The following is an 18,928-nucleotide window of genomic DNA, read 5'->3' on the forward strand; positions in this document are numbered from 1 at the left end:
AAAGCAGCTTGTTTCGTCGTCTGACCACTGCTGTTTTTGTTTAATCGCGTCCATCGTGTTTAGCTGCTGTTAGCTCGATTAGCTGCTATTTGAAAATGGCGGTCACAAGTTTCTCTTCAGTCTTGTTGGCCACGGTAACCCCGCCCCCAGCCTATGACGCAAGCGGTTCTTTCTTGGCTCCGTTCTAGACCCTGCAATGATTTGGTGCTACTTAAGAACCAGTTTTACTGGTTCGGAGCTGGTGCTTTGGCGGTGGAAAAACAAAGAACCGATTTGAAACTAGGCTCTGGCTCCGAACCAGCACCAGCTCTGCCTTGGTGGAAAAGGGGTAAATGTCCAACTCCACCAGCACTCCCTCAGGGGATGACCACCAATACCGGCTCACACACTAGGTCAGACTTGGCAGGCTCTGGTTCTCTGACCCTGAAGATAGAGAGTGCAGGTTCAGGCTCCGGGATAAACAATGGCTCCAGCTTGAGCTCCTGGATGGATATTGGGGCCCGCTCACACACCTGATCAGACTGTGCTTGCTCTGGCTCTGCAGTGGGCTCAGGCTTTAGGTCCTTGATGGGCATAGGCACTGGCTCTGGGTTCGTGGCAGGCATTTGAAGGAGTGGGGAATGACTTGGGAGGAGGTCACTGGAGCGAGGATGGGGGTGAAAGGATGATGGAAGTGGGCTGGGAAGGCGGAGTGGGAAGGGGAGTGGCCACTCTGCCGAAAGAGCATTGTCCATGTATTGTACCAGAGTGCAGGTGGTAGCTCCCGCTGGCAGCAGTTGGAAAAGATAGTCATCCAGCCTACTTCAGAAACATGTCTTCAAGGTGCCATCGCTATAGGACACCAGGTGGCTGAGCCAAAGAGAACAGACCAAGAACTACTACTGAGGGCTATAAATACACAGGGTAACTGAGGAATAAAAGGTCACAGGTGGGAACTAATCAATCAACTAACAAGGAACCATTAAAGATGGATGGATGGATGGATGGATGGATGGATGGATGGATGGATGGATGGATGGATGGATGGATGGATGGATGGATGGATGGATGGATGGATGGATGGATGGATGGATGGATGGATAAAATGACAGAGAAAACCAAAGAAAGAATGATGCAACAGATAGAATGATATGACAGATAGAACAATAAAACTATAGAATATGAACTGGATATGCTCAGTTCAGGACAGAATGGAATCACAATGTTCAATTAAACTAACCAAACATGTTGGCGCTAATACAAAGGGTAATTACTATCAAGCGCACACAAAACACAGCCTCTTACTGCAGACAGGCAACCCAGACAGTGCAACTTTAAATGATAATGCTGTTTTGATAACCCTTGGTGAGTTCAGGTTAAATCTATCACAGCTATATCTACACAAACACGGAAGGTGAGCCAGTGTCACATGGACAGTCAGAGTGGGAAGCGGAGCGCAACGGCACTCTAAACGCTCTCGCAATGTATGAACAGGAAATCTCATCAACTCCACAGTCTCCAGGCCTCAGATTCAATTTCACATTTTTCACACAGGAAAACAGATCGTGCCTTTAATATTTGAAAGTAATATGTATGGATGAGTGTGTGTATTTGAGGAACACTGATGCATGATCTTTCCATTGCCAGGATTTATATGACTATAATGAGTGAGAGCAAGCTCTGTTTTCCTTTGTTTATAAAGAATACCCAATGCCATGGAGACAAAGTGCTGGTTCTGGCTGTTTCAGTGACTTAAGATGATGGCTCTCATTACGTTTAATTCATGTCCTGACTCTGCAGGTGAGAACCATTTATCCCTCTCTAATTACGTGTCTCTCTTGTTACAAATGAAAAAACAGATTAGAAAGAGAGAGAGAGAAATGTAGCTTAATCTTACCATTTAACTGAAAGCAGACACGTCAGCTCTCCATACACGAAAGCGCCTTCAACATCCCTCTCTGTTTGTATTGAGAGCATTTTCCTGACAAAATTCAAAAACTTTAAAAGTTCAATTTCAGCCACTAAAGCAATAATTCATCTTTTTAAAATGTAACCACATCTACTCTATCATTCAAAAGTTTGTGGCCAGTAAGATTTTTTTTTTTTTTTATGTTTTGCCCAAAGTATGTCCAAAAATCATGCCCAAATTTTGGAATGCTTCAATGCATGTATATGCATTAACTGGACTACAACTGGCCTTGGTGTTGTGTGCTTGCTCCATAAGACAGAGGTGACGTGCAAAGTATAATTAACCCCAGAAGCTGAAGGGAAAATAAAGGTACATTTTCAATATTGTCTCGCTGTTGAGGAGCTATATAGCCAGACAACTGACTACTATATTTGGTTTTGCATTTTAATATGATGCAAAAGGCAAATATTAGACAGTAGTTCAATTACAAAAAATCCCAGAAATTACAAATGCACTATACTTAAAAATAAAGGTTCTTTATTAATATCTATAGTTCCACGAAGAACCTTTAATATTCATGGAACCTTTCCATTAGAACCCAAAATGTTTCTTCTGTGGCATTTGCTGTGAAAACCCTCTTTTTGTTGTGTATAAAAACAGCACCAACTAGCATAAACCATCTTGAACCATAGCTGATCTCTTACCAGAATATGACACGGTAAATCATAGTTTATTCATTTGTCTAAGAATAGTGATACCTCGAGGGATTTAAGGCAGGGCTGATGATTAGACTGCAGGCTCAACTCAATAGCAGAGTCATCTATTTTTCAGTACGCCCTTCCAACTTTGCAATCAACGGCCTAGGCGATCTTTCGATCATGTCCAAGTCAATTAAACAAACAATTCAGACCAGGGTACATCTGAGGCTTAGTCACAGCCAGACAATAAGAGTGTGTGTGTGTATATGTGTGTGTGTGTGTGTGTGTGTGTGTGTGTGCGCATGTGTGTGTGTGTGTGTGTGAGAGAGAGAGAGAGAGAGAGAGAGAAGGAGAGAGAGCAGTTCCTTTATCAGTCCCTGACCAGATGAAATTCTATGCAGTTTATTTATTTATTTATTTATTTTTTACTGGCTTCACTTACACTAACTCATTACTTGCAGCCTCTTCTGGTTGTCGTCTTGCTGTGCTTAAGAAACGGGGCCAAGTTCTTTTCTCCTTGTATCAATTCCAAGCGATATGTGAGCCCTGTTTAACATGTGAATTGAACACATGAGCACATACGATTGAATTTAAATTGAAAATGAAAACGGGACTGGGCTGCTGTGTTTCCAGAGACTGTACAATTTATGCTCTTTTTGCAGATGCTCTCGCTCCAAAATGACAAGTGAGATTGATGGATTTGTTTGAGTTCAAATGCTCCTAGAACGAATGAGTGAGTTAACTTAGTTGGCCAAGACAAATAACCTATCCAGATGTTTACTTAAAGTCTTCCTGTGGTGAAAAAGTATATGTGGTGTTTTTAATATGGTTTAAGACAAACCATGTGTAAATTCATGTCAACACCATTGCTGAGTATTTTCTCCTTAAAACTGCAGTGTTTCTAAAACAGTGGTGTTTCTGACGTCACAAACTACCTTGTAACCAATCACGTCAGTGTGTGATCCTCAACGAGTGGATCTCTGAGCTGGTGTGAGTGAGTTGAGGCGGGGCTAATTTGCATATTCATAGAACCGTGTATATTAAATGAGGCAAGGATATAGAGTTACATTCAATCTATTTAAGGCATGAAGATTTTTTTTAAGGATAAACGCTTAAATATGTCATTTTGGTGACCAAAGATGAGTTTTAAAGGATAAAATGATTGACTAGAGAGTGACTTTAAATTCTATGAGACTTTGGGCCCTATTTTAACGATCTGAAATGCAAGTGTCAAAGCGCAAAGCGCAAGTAACTTTGTGGGCGGGTCTTGGCGCTGTTGCTATTTTCCCGGCGGGATAAATGACTCTTGCGCCAGGCGCAAATCTAAAATGGGTTGGTCTGAAGTAGCTTCATTATTCATAGGTGTGGTTTGGGCGTAACGTGAAATAAACCAATCAGAGCGTCATCTCACATTCCCTTTAAGAGCAGACATGCTTTTTCTAAAGCGGATTCCTATTGTAACGGCGGATTTGCCAGGCGCGCGCCAGGAGCGGTTCACAGCCAAGGAGAGCAACGCTCTCGTCAGGGACGTTGGAGATGGAGAAACCCACCCAAATTAACTTCGGTTAAAAAGGCGTATGATAATTTGGGTAAATGTGTAAGCTAGATGTATGCTTTTATAATAAATTGTCTATCTATTGAAATTGGAATTGAAAACTGCTGCTTCTGTGTAGATGAGAGAATCAAAGTGTATGTGCGTTGTGCACACGCTACATTGATTATGGCCAAGCATGCGCCCTTAAAATAGCATATGAATAACATGCGCAACGCGCCACTGACTTTAAACTATTTTTTCCTGGTTAGTGGCGCAATTGTTTTCTAAACCTGCAAAATAGCATGAAGGAACGTTTGCGCCGGAACACGCCTCGTTTTTTGCGCTGAACCGCCCAGGGAGCGCAAGTTCATTCCCTAGTTTAGCGACGTGCTTCTGTGGAGGGAAAAGCGCGCTTTGCACGGGTGCAAAATAGGAATGATACATGCATCGGTGTACAAAGTCAATTGCGCTGGGTGCAAGATAGGGCCCTTTGTGTCACTGATTAATGCACAATAACATACCCAATGTAACAGCTATAAAATAGGGGCAGTTCGCACAAAAATGAAAAACTCTCATTATTCCATAATTTTGTTCAAAAACCTTCTTTCTTCGTTGGAACATACTGAATGAGGCAAAGAATATCATGGCCTCTTTTGCAATATAATGACAGTGAGAGTTTTAAAATCATACAATAGCTGTGTGTGACAAACAGGCTGAAATTTAAGTCATTAGTCCCTATAGATCATTAAATCTTTCAATTAGGGTTAGGGAAACGAGAAACGGATACAGTGCTTTTTTTGTATCCTTGTGTTTCTCGTTTTCCTGCCAAAGTCAAGTTTTGAGATGCCTGTCTTGTTTTCCCCCTCGGGGAATTTTTGTTTTATTTTACCACTTCATTAAAGATCCTTCATTCCTGCACTTGAATCCTCGCTTCACTATTATTCCACTCGTGACTTTACGAACCAGCCATAATGGGGATTCAGCGGAAGAAGGACTCACGCCATCCACCGGTCTCCCCTGTCTCCTGCCCTCACTACGAATGCATAATGAAGTTTAGGAACTTAACTTCCCTCCGTCAACAGGGGACCAAAGTGAGGGAGTTTGCCCTGAGTTTCAGCGCGGCTGCAGAGGGACTGAGGCTTGGGGATGCGGCTCTAAAGGACTTGTTTAATTATGCAATTGATGAGCCCAGCAACTACTGGAGGATGAGAGGGCTGGAGCATTTGACGTTTGGGGAATTCGTTAATTCCCTGGATCGTCAAGGGAATCCTCCAGCTAGGGAAGCTGCAGTTCCCCCAGAAGTGGCAGCTATTGCGGCAGCGTCTCCAGAGGTGGTTATTCCCACACTGCCACACCGCCTCACCGCAAGTGCAGGAGGAAGGCTCCTGTTGCTCCCTCTAATTCGGTGGTCCGGAGGACCCGACTTCGGGGGTTTCAAGGCCAGTGGTCCAGGAGGACCCAACTTCGGAGGTCTCAGGTCTGGTGGTCCGGGAGGACCCGATTTTGGGGGTCTCAAGTCCGGTGGTCCAGGAGGACTCGACTTCGGGGGTTTCCAGTCCGGTCCAGGAGGACCCGACTTCGGGGGTTTCCAGTTCGGTGGACCAGGAGGACCCGACTTCGGTGGTCCCAGGCCCGGTTGTCCCAGAGTTGTCCACTCTCCCTGTTGCGCCCCCAGTGGTGGCTGAAGAGGCTGCAGTACCGCCACACTCTCATAAATGGAGGAGGAGGAAGTCGTCCTCCATCCCACAAGGCCTGGAGGCCATGCCCAAGCTCCTTGCTCTGCCGGCGCCGCCCAGACTCCTAGCCCTGCCGGCTCCGCCCATGCTACCTGTTAAGCCTGAATCTCTTTGCGTCAGGCCTGCCGAGCCAGAGCTTCTTCACATCAGGTCTGCCGAGCCAGAGCTTCTTCACGCCAGGTCTGCCGAGCCTGAGCTTGTTCACGTCAGGCGTGCTGAGCCTGAGCTTGTTCACGTCAGGCCTGCCGAGCCTGAGCATCTTCATGTCAGGCCTGCCAAGTCAGGGACCGTGCACATCATGCCTGCTCAGCCAGAGACTGTTCACGCCAGGTCAACCGTGCCTGTGTCTTTGGACAAGATGGCAACCTCCGCGCCTGTGTCTTCGGACAAGATGGCCGTCTCTGCCCCTGAAGTGTGGGATCCGCCCTGGTCCCCTGAAACATCAGCTCCGCCCTGGACGCCTGCTCAGCCTGCTCCGCCCTGGACTCATGCTACGCCCTGGACGCCTGCCAAGCCTGCCCAGCTTGCTCCACCCTGGTCGCCTGCACAGCCTGCTCCGCCCTGGTCGCCTGCACAGCCTGCTCTGCCCTGGTCGCCTGCACAGCCTGATTCGCCCTGGTCGCCTGCACAGCCTGATCCGCCCTGGTCGCCTGCACAGCCTGTACTACCCTGGCCCTCAGCCAGGACTCCAGACCCGCCTGAGTTTCCCTGCTGCAACCCTCCCGTCCCACCCTGGTCTCTGCCAAGAACTGTATGGACTATTATGCTGGCTTTGTCTTGGCTCCCCTCCCTACCCTCTTTGTCTCTGTGTTTTGATCTGCCTGTCTTGTCTGCTGTTGTGTTGGGTCTTGTATGGTTATGTTCTTGTCTCGTTTTTGACCAGGTGGCGTCCCTTTTGAAGGGGGGTAGTGTCAGGGTTCTGTCACTTCTGTCTAGTTTATATCTTGGTTTGGTGACAGAGCTCTGACACTCCCGGTTTGTCATGTGCTTGTGTTATAGTCCTGTCTGTTGTGAGCACATGGTTTGTCATGTGTTTCCTTGTGCCATGTGCTCTCCTGTCGATTGGCTAGCCCCTCCCATCTTGTTACCTGATTATTGATTTCATTTGCCCCACCTGCTTTCCTCGTTACCCTCTTTTGTTTGCTTCCTTATTTAGTCTCCCTGTGTTTGCAGTCCTGTGCTGGTTTGTCACTTTTGTATCCTCGTGTTTCTGGTTGTCCTGCCAAAGTCAAGTTTTGAGATGCCGTCTTGTTTTCCCCCTCGGGGTAGTTTTGTTTGTATTTCTGTTTATTTTACCACTTAATTATAGATCCTTCATTCCTGCACTTGAATCCTTGCTTCACTATTATTCCACCCGTGACAGGCCACAATATTCTTTAACAATGTACCTTTTGTGCCCCACAGTTGGTATGACCTGAAGGTTCATTTTGGGGTGAACTGTTTTTAAACTCCCATAAGTAACCAACAGCCTATGTGCTTTATGACCAGACTGGCAGAGATGGATTTTCACACATCACATCAGGAGACACACTCACACACTCCAGTATCTCCTAAATACAGAAAGAGAACCATGCTATGACATGTTGTGCAGATGGAAACAAGAGATCATAACTAGACCATGAGAAAGATACATTACATTTCTAAACCAAGTAGTCTACTAAGAATTAAACCAAAAGGATCAATATATAAATTCTTCAGACATGAAACAACCCAGAATGATATACATAATGCGATTAACTTACCAAAATATGACATTTACGAGAGAATATACGATGGGAAGCAATGTAGAACAGGACTTGATTTTATCGATCTGGATAAGACTGAAATGGTTTAATAATATTATTATACTGCTAGTATTATCTTCCCTGCCTACGCAGATTCCGTTATGTCAGCAGAAAATTTGTTTTAGAAGCAAAGAAAGTTATTAAATTCTAATGAAAGATTATGAAAACCAAAAATGCACATGCACAATAAGAGGGATATTAAAGTGAATAAATCTTTAAATTAAGTCTTTAAATAAAATACAAACAAAAACAAACCTCTAGGTCATGGACCCAGCTTAAAGAATGAATGTGACCTTATATTCCTCACTCACAGAGTCAGTATCATTAAGAATACACAAGTATAGGTATAATGAGAAAGAAGATGAATGTACCAAGGTGTCTGCCCCACCAGGGAGGAACAATGTTAATAAATGATGCACTGTGAGGAGATCAAACTCAGCCTTTGACACAAGATGTGACATGCAAGGTTCACTGATGGAGTGTAAGGTCACATGCTAACAACGTCAGCTGTCCTCCCAACACCATCCTACAGAGCCACCTACTGTAACAACAGAAATAGAGAGAAACGGGACGGCCCCAGCCTGTTTTCCATTCACAACCACTCTCATCCATTCCGCTTAAAAACTAACTCATTATTCCAGCCTTAAGGAAAGGGAGGGTTACCTCTCTAGGGGTTTTCACATTCAATAAGGATGTTAGACTACTGTAATAAATGACAAAAGGTTAGACCCCAGTCTGTCTACTGTTGTGCTTGCTATTGGTATTTCACACTTAAAAACTGTAAGGCCAGGTGTGCTGAGCATGTGTGTGTTTGCTCTTTCTGTCGTCGTGCAAGAGAAGAGAGCAAGAGAAGAAGCACTGGGGAAAAGGACAGAAGGAGTGCAAATGCGATCCTGAGTTATGACCTTTAGCGAAAGGAAAAAATCCCCACAAAGCCACTCCTAAGGCTAACATCTAGAAAAAACTCCAACTATTTACTAATTATTCCGAAATTTAAAACGTAGTGTGGTGGGTAGCCATTGTCCAAGCCCTTTGCCTGGAAGTGTGTGCGTCAGCATGCATAGGTTAAAATTCTGACAACTTGACCTTTTGCTGGAGATTACTTTAGTGAACTCATTAGCATGACTGTGCTTCGACGCCCACGGCATTCTGTGTAAACCAATGAACGTGTCATGTACGGGGGAAAATATCTACATACAGGGAAGGGCCACTACAATCTGAAAAAAGGTCAAATGATAAATAAGTCAGTCAGTGTTGCTTTAAATGAATCTATTATGCATATGTCTAATATGCAAGATAAAAAACGCCTTTCAATTCACTTATTTGTAGATTTAATTTCACAAAAAAAAAAAAAGCTACACATTTTTACAGAAAAATAAAAACAATGCTAAAGTAAAAACCTGTTAATTGGTTAACTTTAAGTTACCTTAAAAGAAACTATAAATTGTTTAACATCACATCATATGTAATTCTACTGTAAAATCCTGTCAAATGTATGTTTTTTGGAAGTAAAAATTTTGAATTACCATATAATTTACAGAGAAAAACAGTAAACGGATACTCTAAGAAGTCCCTGTGTGATTATATTTAATTTAAATAGTTTTGTTTCTTCTTATTTTTTGTTATCAATAATGTGCATTGTGTTTGTCATTTAATGTCATTTAGTTAATGTTTATTGCATTATTTTATTTTAATTTGTCTTTGTGTGTACGACCCTGTGCACCATATGGTATTGGTCATAATTGAGTCATAATGTGACTTTCTATTGTGCCACCTGTATTATTGTGGTGGATATCAGCACATTTTGAGGTAAAAGCAGATATTGCTAGTTCAAGTGAATTATCATTATATCACTTAATGACAGTATTCTTATGGTGAATTTCTGGCAACAACAACTATCAGTTTTTACTGTAAATTGTAATGGGATTTCTTTTAGTGTATAAATAAACTGAGCTATGATTGAGTGTTTCTTCAACTTTCGAATTACTTCACCCAGGCAAAAGAATTAAGAGCATGTCTGATATGAAAAAATGTTTTAAGAAAACAAGTGATAAAAACTCAGTGAGTGTTTTAGCGCAATTTTCTGACGTCATGGGATCACTGTCACGATCCACACACCAAGGAAAGGGAGAGAAACAGGTGGATCCAAATACAGCGTTTTTATTTGTAGGGCAATCCAATTCGTCGTCATCCATGCAGGTGTCAAAATCCATATTAGCAGTCCAATATAACAAAATAAACAAACAAGGAACAAGAACATAAACCGGAAACACAGGGAACGGAAGTGGTGTGATATATTACAAGGACTCCGTGACACATACTAAAACAGACAGGGTATATATACACAGGGAACACAAGCTAAACAAGATAACAAGGGGGCGTGGTAAACTGAAACACCTGTGAAGACTAATCAACATAACAAGGAACAACTAAACATGACAAGACACATGGCAGGATCACATGACAAGCATGGAATAATATGACAGACACTAACAAGGAACAAGACACAAAACCCACACCGTGACATAACCTCCCCTCTACGGAGCGGCTACCAGACGCTACAAGACGTGACAGACCAAACAAAAATCCAGGCGGGAGGTGGAGTGGTGGAGGATCAGGGGGAGGGAAGGGGGGCCAGGTCCATGGAGGGAAACGGGGACAGGGAGTGACAGTTCATCCGGCGGCCAGGGCGGAGCAGACAGTCCACCGGGCGGCCAGGGCGGAGCAGACAGTCCACCGGGCGGCCAGGGCGGAGCAGACAGTCCATCGGGCGGCCAGGGCGGAGCAGACAGTCCATCGGGCGGCCACGGCGGAGACTTTGCCTCGGGCGGCCAGGGCGGAGACTCTCCCTCGGGCGGCCAGGGCGGAGACTGTCCCTCGGGCGGCCACGGCGGTGAAGACCCCTCGGGCGGCCACGGCGGTGAAGACCCCTCGGGCGGCCAGGGCGGAGACTCTCCCTCGGGCGGCCAGGGCGGAGACTGTCCCTCGGGCGGCCAGGGCGGAGACTGTCCCTCGGGCGGCCAGGGCGGAGACTGTCCCTCGGGCGGCCAGGGCGGAGACTGTCCCTCGGGCGGCCAGGGCGGAGACTGTCCCTCGGGCGGCCAGGGCGGAGACTGTCCCTCGGGCGGCCAGGGCGGAGACTGTCCCTCGGGCGGCCAGGGCGGAGACTGTCCCTCGGGCGGCCAGGGCGGAGACTGTCCCTCGGGCGGCCACGGCGGTGAAGACCCCTCGGGCGGCCAGGTTGGTGAAGACCCCTCGGTCGGCCACGGCGCAGGAACTGGAACAGACACCAATGGCTCAGGAACTGGAACTGGCACCAACGGCTCAGGAACTGGAACTGGCACTGGAACTGGTACCACCCGCTCAGGCACTGGAACTGGCACCACCGGCTCAGGCACTGGAAGAACTACTGGAACTGGCACCACCGGCTCAGGCACTGGAACTACTGGAACTGGCACCACCGGCTCAGGCACTGGAACTACTGGAACTGGCACCACCGGCTCAGGCACTGGAACTGGCACCACCGGCTCAGGCACTGGAACTGGCACCACCGGCTCAGGCACTGGAACTGGCACCACCGGCTCAGGCACTGGAACTGGCACCACCGGCTCAGGCACTGGAACTGGCACCACCGGCTCAGGCACTGGAACTGGCACCACCGGCTCAGGTTCAGACACAGACACAAACACAGACACAGACACAGGCTCAGGAACAGACACAGACACAGACACAGACCCAGACACAGACACAGACACAGACACAGACACAGACACAGACACAGACACAGGCTCAGGCTCAGGCTCAGGAACAGACACAGGCTCAGGAACAGACACAGGCTCAGGAACAGACACAGGCTCAGGAACAGACACAGGCTCAGGAACAGACACAGGCTCAGGAACAGACACAGGCTCAGGCTCAGGAACAGACACAGGCTCAGGAACAATCACTGGCTCCGGCTCAGGAACAGGCTCCGGCTCAGGAACAGACACCAGCTCAGGAACAGACACTGGCTCCGGCTCAGGAACAGGCACAGGAACAGACGCTGGCTCCGGCTCAGGAACAGACGCTGGCTCCGGCTCAGGAACAGACGCTGGCTCCGGCTCAGGAACAGACGCTGGCTCCGGCTCAGGAACAGACGCTGGCTCCGGCTCAGGAACAGACGCTGGCTCCGGCTCAGGAACAGACGCTGGCTCCGGCTCAGGAACAGACGCTGGCTCCGGCTCAGGAACAGACGCTGGCTCCGGCTCAGGAACAGACGCTGGCTCCGGCTCAGGAACAGACGCTGGCTCCGGCTCAGGAACAGACGCTGGCTCCGGCTCAGGAACAGACGCTGGCTCCGGCTCAGGAACAGACGCTGGCTCCGGCTCAGGAACAGACACCACTGGCTCCGGCTCAGGAACAGACACCACTGGCTCCGGCTCAGGAACAGACACCACTGGCTCCGGCTCAGGAACAGACACCACTGGCTCCGGCTCAGGAACAGACACCACTGGCTCCGGCTCAGGAACAGACACCACTGGCTCCGGCTCAGGAACAGGAACAGACACCACTGGCTCCGGCTCAGGAACAGGAACAGACACCACTGGCTCCGGCTCAGGAACAGGAACAGACACCACCGGCTCAGGAACAGAAACAGACACCACCGGCTCAGGAACAGAAACAGACACCACCGGCTCAGGAACAGGAACAGACACCACCGGCTCAGGAACAGGAACCGACACCACCGGCTCAGGAACAGGAACAGACACCACCGGCTCAGGAACAGACACCACCGGCTCAGGAACAGACACAGGCTCGACAGCGGCCATCTTGTCAGGGGACACAGGCTCGGCAAACGTGACCTGAACACTCTCGGCGGCGGCCCTCTTGTCCGAAGACACAGGCTCAGCAGGCGTGACGTGAACAGGCTCGGTGGTGGCCATCTTGTCCGAAGACACAGGCTCGGCAGGTGTGACGTGAACAGGCTCGGCGACGGCCATCTTGTCCGAAGACACAGGCTCGGCAGGCGTGACGTGAACAGGCTCGGCGGCGGCCATCTTGTCCGAAGACACAGGCCCGGCAGATGTGACGTGAACAGTCTCTGGCTGGGCAGACGTGACATGAACAGTCTCTGGCTGGGCAGACGTGACGGATCGCTGGGGTGGTGCAGGCAGTGCGAGCAGCTCGGGCGGGGCCAGTAGAGCATGACGTCTGGGTGGTGCGGGCAGAGCAAGACGCCTGGGCGGTACGTCAGGGACGGTAGTCACCTCCGGGATGGTCTCCGTGTTAGGAGCCACCGGACTCGGGATCACTGGAACAGGGACCACCGGAACAGGGACCACCGGAAATGGGATCACCGGAACAGTTACGGAGAGAGCCTTTCTCCTCCTCCTGTGTTTTGGTGCCACTTGACTCTGGACCACCGGAATTGGGACCACCGGTACTGGGACCTCCGGCACTGGGACCACCGGCACTGGGACCACCGGCACTGGGACCACCGAATTCGGAACCACCGGAATCGGGACCACCGGAACAATCACGGAGGAGGTCTTCCTTCTCCTCCTCTGTTTCCGATGGCAATGTGCAGGTTCTGAGCTGGGCGGAATCAGTGGCGAAGGGTGCTTAGGGGAATTCAGCGCCATGGCCTCTTCAGTCTGGCGGGCCCATAAAGCCAGGCCCTGAAAAATGTTCATGCTGCTGGATCCATTGTGTGACGGAGTCCTTCTGTCACGATCCACACACCAAGGAAAGGGAGAGAAACAGGTGGATCCAAATACAGCGTTTTTATTTGTAGGGCAATCCAATTCGTCGTCATCCATGCAGGTGTCAAAATCCATATTAGCAGTCCAATATAACAAAATAAACAAACAAGGAACAAGAACATAAACCGGAAACACAGGGAACGGAAGTGGTGTGATATATTACAAGGACTCCGTGACACATACTAAAACAGACAGGGTATATATACACAGGGAACACAAGCTAAACAAGATAACAAGGGGGCGTGGTAAACTGAAACACCTGTGAAGACTAATCAACATAACAAGGAACAACTAAACATGACAAGACACATGGCAGGATCACATGACAAGCATGGAATAATATGACAGACACTAACAAGGAACAAGACACAAAACCCACACCGTGACAATCACAACACTAAGAGATAGTAAATCTTTTCCTGTTTTTTTTTTGTGCGTTCCCGAGATTAGACCTTCCTTAACATAATGCCAAAAACCCGAAGTCTCTAGGTGGTCTGGTTGAGGAGTAGATAGAAGTGCAAGATTGGTGCGCACAGACAGAACAGAAATCATGAGTTAACAATCGCAATTTTGTCCGGTGGAAAATTGCGCTAAAAATTAAATGTCACTTGTGAGCATAAAATTAGTATTATGTATAATTTACAATCAAACTAAATATATATATATATATACTAAAAGTGCCCAGAGATGAAGAAACACCCCAAAATCCTTTATTGAAATTTCACAGTGCTTTTTTTGTTCAAAATTAAAATGTATATTAATTATTTTACTTTGTTTAAAGGTTTATCAAAAATATATTCCTAAAACATGTATGTTGCTATTGCCAAATGTAGTATATCAAAGTTGAGTGGACAAATTTAAACTCCCAATTAGAGTGACCAATTAGTCCTAACTCTTCTTCAGAGAGTAAAGCACACTTACTTTATGGGGCAGAAATAGGGAGTTGACACAGGCAATCAAGCTTGCAGTGTCCTCAGCATCAGGCTGGCCACAGACAACGATCTACGAGAAAAAAATAAGAGACTGTTACGAAGAACAGAACAACAAACTTGTGAGCAAAAAAGACGTATGAACCACCGAATGAACAAATGAGAAGAGAATGAAAGAGATGAAGAAAGGGTCAGAGCTGCTCGTATGGTGCTGTAATGAGGTGGGCAGGTGTGTTGTGGAGCGCGCTGCCCTTAGCTGGACCTTTAGCTTGTTATTCCTCCAACTCTGATGACTTCTCTGCCGCTGGTGAGCTCTGATGGCCATGACACGTTCACAGTTCTTACAACTGTGAACAGGAGGAAACAGGAGGAAATTTGGAAAAAGGCCCTGACAGGTAAAACTTTTATCCAGTCTAGTTGACATGTGACAGATTCGTTCACTAACGATCCTCATAGTGAGGACTGCTGAACTAGCTATAGCAAGGGTCATACTGATATCCCAAAAAAAAAAAAAGCTAATTAGGGATCAGATACACCTTCAAAAGTTTGGAAATGCTTTTATTCAGCAAAGATGTCACTAAAAAATTCAATTAAAAATAAAAGAATCCTAAAAAAAAATCTCATGCTTTTTACAAAAATACACAGCACAACCGTTTTCAACATTGATAATAAGAAATGTTACTTGAGCACAAAATCAGCATATCAGAATGATTTCTGAAGGATCATTTGGCACTGAGTAATGACTGCTAAAAATTCAGCTTTGTCATTACAGGAATAAATTACATTGTAAAATATGATAAAATAGAAAACAGTTATTTTATTCACAATATTACTGTTTTCACTGTATTTTTCATCAAATAAATGAACTTAGGACGCTTCTTTCAAAAACATATATATATATTTTTTTTTTATCAAACCCTAACTTTTTAACAGTAATATATATATATACAAACAATTTTATATCTAAGCTCTTATAAACATCTGTTATAAACATTAAACATGGAAGAAAATATTAATGAATACAAAAAAAGCATCGAATGAAAGGGCTGTAATATCCAGTAATGTGAAATGAGAGCATATGGCAAGAACTGAGTAAAATCCTTCAGCATGGCAAAGACACTTAATCTAGTTTATGGTGTTAGCCATAACATTAGCCTGGAGGCTGATGCATTCAGAAGTGTCAGTCCCCACTGGAGAGAAGTTCACTTTCAGGTTTTCGGAGCATGAAGTGACGAGGTTCTTCGGTGGAACTGTATTACATTAAGCCATGGTTTGTTACCAGCATATGCTGTGTCTCGCATGCTAGTTTGTTGTTGTCCCAAACAGGTTTATTAAGCAGCAAGTGTTTTATGGTCCACCAGCTTCACTGGTTGGTTTTGACACCTTCCTGATCAATAGATCGAATATCTTCCAGAAGGCTTGGCATGGCCCACACATGCCTAGGGAAGTTCAAGATGGCTCCCCAGATGCTGTGATCATTAAACTTGCGTGCACAATTGAAAGCTTCCTGTCAGGCTGTATTACTGTCCAGTACAGTAGCAGCAAAACATTGGACCGCAAGGACATGTGGAGGGTGGTGCGGTCAGCTGCATATAACACCGCGGGTGTATCGGTCTAACCTGCAGGACATCTACACCAGATGGAACAGGAAAATCATTGGGAGTACCTTGATCAATGATCTATTCTCAGTTCTGCCTGGAGTCATAATTTATTTTCTGGCAAAAACCATTGTTCCATCACTGTTTACTTACTACACTGCTGCATAATAAAATCTATATAAATTATATGTAAACAATATAAAATAAAATATTAATGTGTTAAAATAATAAATAAACAAATACACTTGTGTGTGTATATATATATATATATAGTATATATACAGTATATATATATATATATATATATATATATATATATATATATATGTGTGTGTGTTTGTGTGTGTGTAATATATGATATGATATATATGATGAGCACACTACCAAAAAAGACCTGGCCTTGAGAGACTTGAGAATTGAGTCTGACTCTACCTTAGGGAATTGTAGTATTCACAGTCAAGGAGTAAAAACATTTCATTGACATTGCATCAGTTGGACATGATGTGACAAGTGAAACCAGACTTTTAAAATTCATATTCAGTAGCTGTGGTCCAGTTACCTGTTTAAGGGTGTAATGTTGGGCCATGACACCGCGGACCATGTCTGGCAGGGCAATTGGCACCTTAGTCAGTCTATCAGAGAAAGCAATCAGTAATTCCTGAGAGCGCTGAATCCAGTCCTGCCGGCCTGTGAGGTGGGAGAGCCGCAGCAAGTTCATGGCTGAGACAGAGTTTGCGCTGGGTTCGGCACCATCCTGATCTAAAAAAAAAAAAAAAAAACACAATGGAATTCCAGTCAGATACCAGAAGCCATATTTTCCAGCACACTGATGTAAACAGTCTTGCTCCTGGAAAAAGTGGCATCATAACATTGATGGTTACAATATCAATTTAACCAGAGCCCATTTATCAGGTTAAGCAGAGCTAAAAGTGCCTGATATCACGAGTGAAGTGGCTCTAGAGCTGTGAGTTGATTTACTTTATCTGCTCTTTGTTTGTGTGTGTGCAGAGAGAGTGCTGGGAGTGGGTTCCTGGGCCGCTTGTCACGATGTAATAAGTCGATTGCATCTGGGAGCTGAGAGGGACGGAAGTGATGACTGATGAATAGCAGCAATGCTGTCCCAAACAAACACATGTAGATGATATCGGGTAGCTCACTCCTTAAAAGACACATGCAGCACGCGTGGCCATTTACCGTGTGGAAGTCACGTCAGAATGAACAACCATAAACTGAAACATAAATCTGGGTTTTCGAGTTTCGAGTAATGAATTAACAAATGAAGGTGGAAGAAAAAAAGTATTGATCATAATAAATTGTAATTATGAATGTTGACAGTATAATTGGTTTGTATGGCCTCTGTGTACTGTTAATGAAGTTTAGTGATAAAGCTTGCCACAAAATACTACTAATCTGTCTAGTTTATAAAGTGACAGGATACTGTGACCAAACTATATTCTCTTCCTTGCAGAAAATGTACAGATAAAGCATTAATTGCATCTCTAATGTTGCATCTCTTTTTATCTCTCCAAAATACCTTACAGTTCAAAAGTTTGGGGTCAGATTAAAATAATAATAATAATACTTTTATTCAAGGATGCATTAAATGAATCAAAAGCACCAGTAAAGACACTTCTAATTTTACAAAGCATTTATATTTCAAATAAATGCTGTTCTTTTGAATTTTCTATTCATCAAAGAATCCTGAAAGTATCACTGTTTCTACAAGAATATTAAGCAGCACGACTTAAGCACCAAATCAGCATATTAGAATGATTTCTGAAGGATCATTTGACACTGAAGACTGAAGTAATGGCTGCCTAAAATTCAGCTTTATACAGCATATTAAAATAGAAAGCAGTTATTGAAATAACATTTCACAAACATTTAGTGTTTTGTTGTTCAAATAAATGCAGCCTTAGAGAACATAAGAGACCTTTGAAACGTTAAAAAAATCTTACCGACCTAAAACTTAAACGGTAATGAAGCTTCTTAAAATGCCTTTGATAGGAAGAGAAAAAGCAAAAGAAAAGATGACTATGATTATTATTATGCTTTTAGAACTTCCCAGGAGGACACAGCAACAGCATTACATGCGGTCAATATGGAAAACAGGTTCCCTTTCAAGGGAACTCCCGTTGCGTCGAGAATGACGCTATGGGGAACGCTTTGCGTGATGACGTCTTGAAGCACATGTAAAATCAGTCCAATGGTGTGGCGGAACGTCAGAGGCGGGTGACGTCACGTACCAGGAAGCTATAAAAGCCGGCCCGAAACAGAAAACGAAAGCTTTCTGAGTCTTCAGTTGCGCTCTGTGTTGAATCTGTCCGTTTATTTGGTGTTGTCTGTCTATATATCTATATATATATTATTCAGTATGGCGAGCAAGCAGCAGTTTAGAGTGTGTGTCCATCCCTGCCCGCGTTATTTAACGGGAGGTGACACACACACTCTTTGTGTTGTTTGTTTGGGAGAGGAGCATGCCCAGTCAGCACTCGAGGGTGGTGACTGTGTGCATTGCGGTGCGCTTCCATTGCGGACGCTCCGATCCCGTTTGGCTCGGTTCAATCCCGACCACGTTCCCCAGGGCTCGGGTCCCGCCGCGGCTGAGGCTCGGCGGCGATCTCAGACCTGGGGTTCGCAAATGGATCTGTCAGTGGATGTTGAGACGGGCTCTGCCTTATCTCAGCCTCTTACTGACAGATCCAGTGCCTCTCATCAGGGTGTGGAAGCACGCGCGGCGGTTTCTTCCCCCCCGATGGAGGCACCAGTACTGCAACTTTCCAGCTCTGAGGAGTTGGATGTTGTGAGTATTGATGCTGAGTCTGAGGATTCGCCACCTCAGTCTAATGCGTTTGAAGAATTGCTTGATGTTATTACTAGAGCTGTTGACAGACTTTCAATTGAGTGGCCAGAGGATAGGCAGGACGTTCGTTCGAAAAGTAAGCTCGACGAACGCTTCCTGCCATCTCGTGCGCAGCCCCAGCGCAGGAGCCTGCCGTTTTTCCCCGATCTCCACACCG

General features: G+C 45.7%; 1 protein-coding gene across 1 annotated transcript in view; it reads right to left on the minus strand.

Annotated features, from left to right (window-relative positions):
- The window catches only part of spata20 (spermatogenesis associated 20), a 58,951-nt gene that overhangs the window by 16,083 nt on the left and 23,940 nt on the right, over positions 1-18,928 (minus strand). The window contains exons 14-15 of the mRNA XM_081393440.1: positions 16,468-16,667; positions 14,303-14,383 (exon numbers count right to left, since the gene is read on the minus strand). Coding sequence (XP_081249566.1) covers positions 14,303-14,383; positions 16,468-16,667 — 281 coding nt within the window. The remainder of the gene's footprint in view (positions 1-14,302; positions 14,384-16,467; positions 16,668-18,928) is intronic.

Source organism: Scardinius erythrophthalmus (assembly GCF_964197995.2).
Source record: "Scardinius erythrophthalmus genome assembly, chromosome: 18".
NCBI lineage: Eukaryota > Metazoa > Chordata > Actinopteri > Cypriniformes > Leuciscidae > Scardinius > Scardinius erythrophthalmus.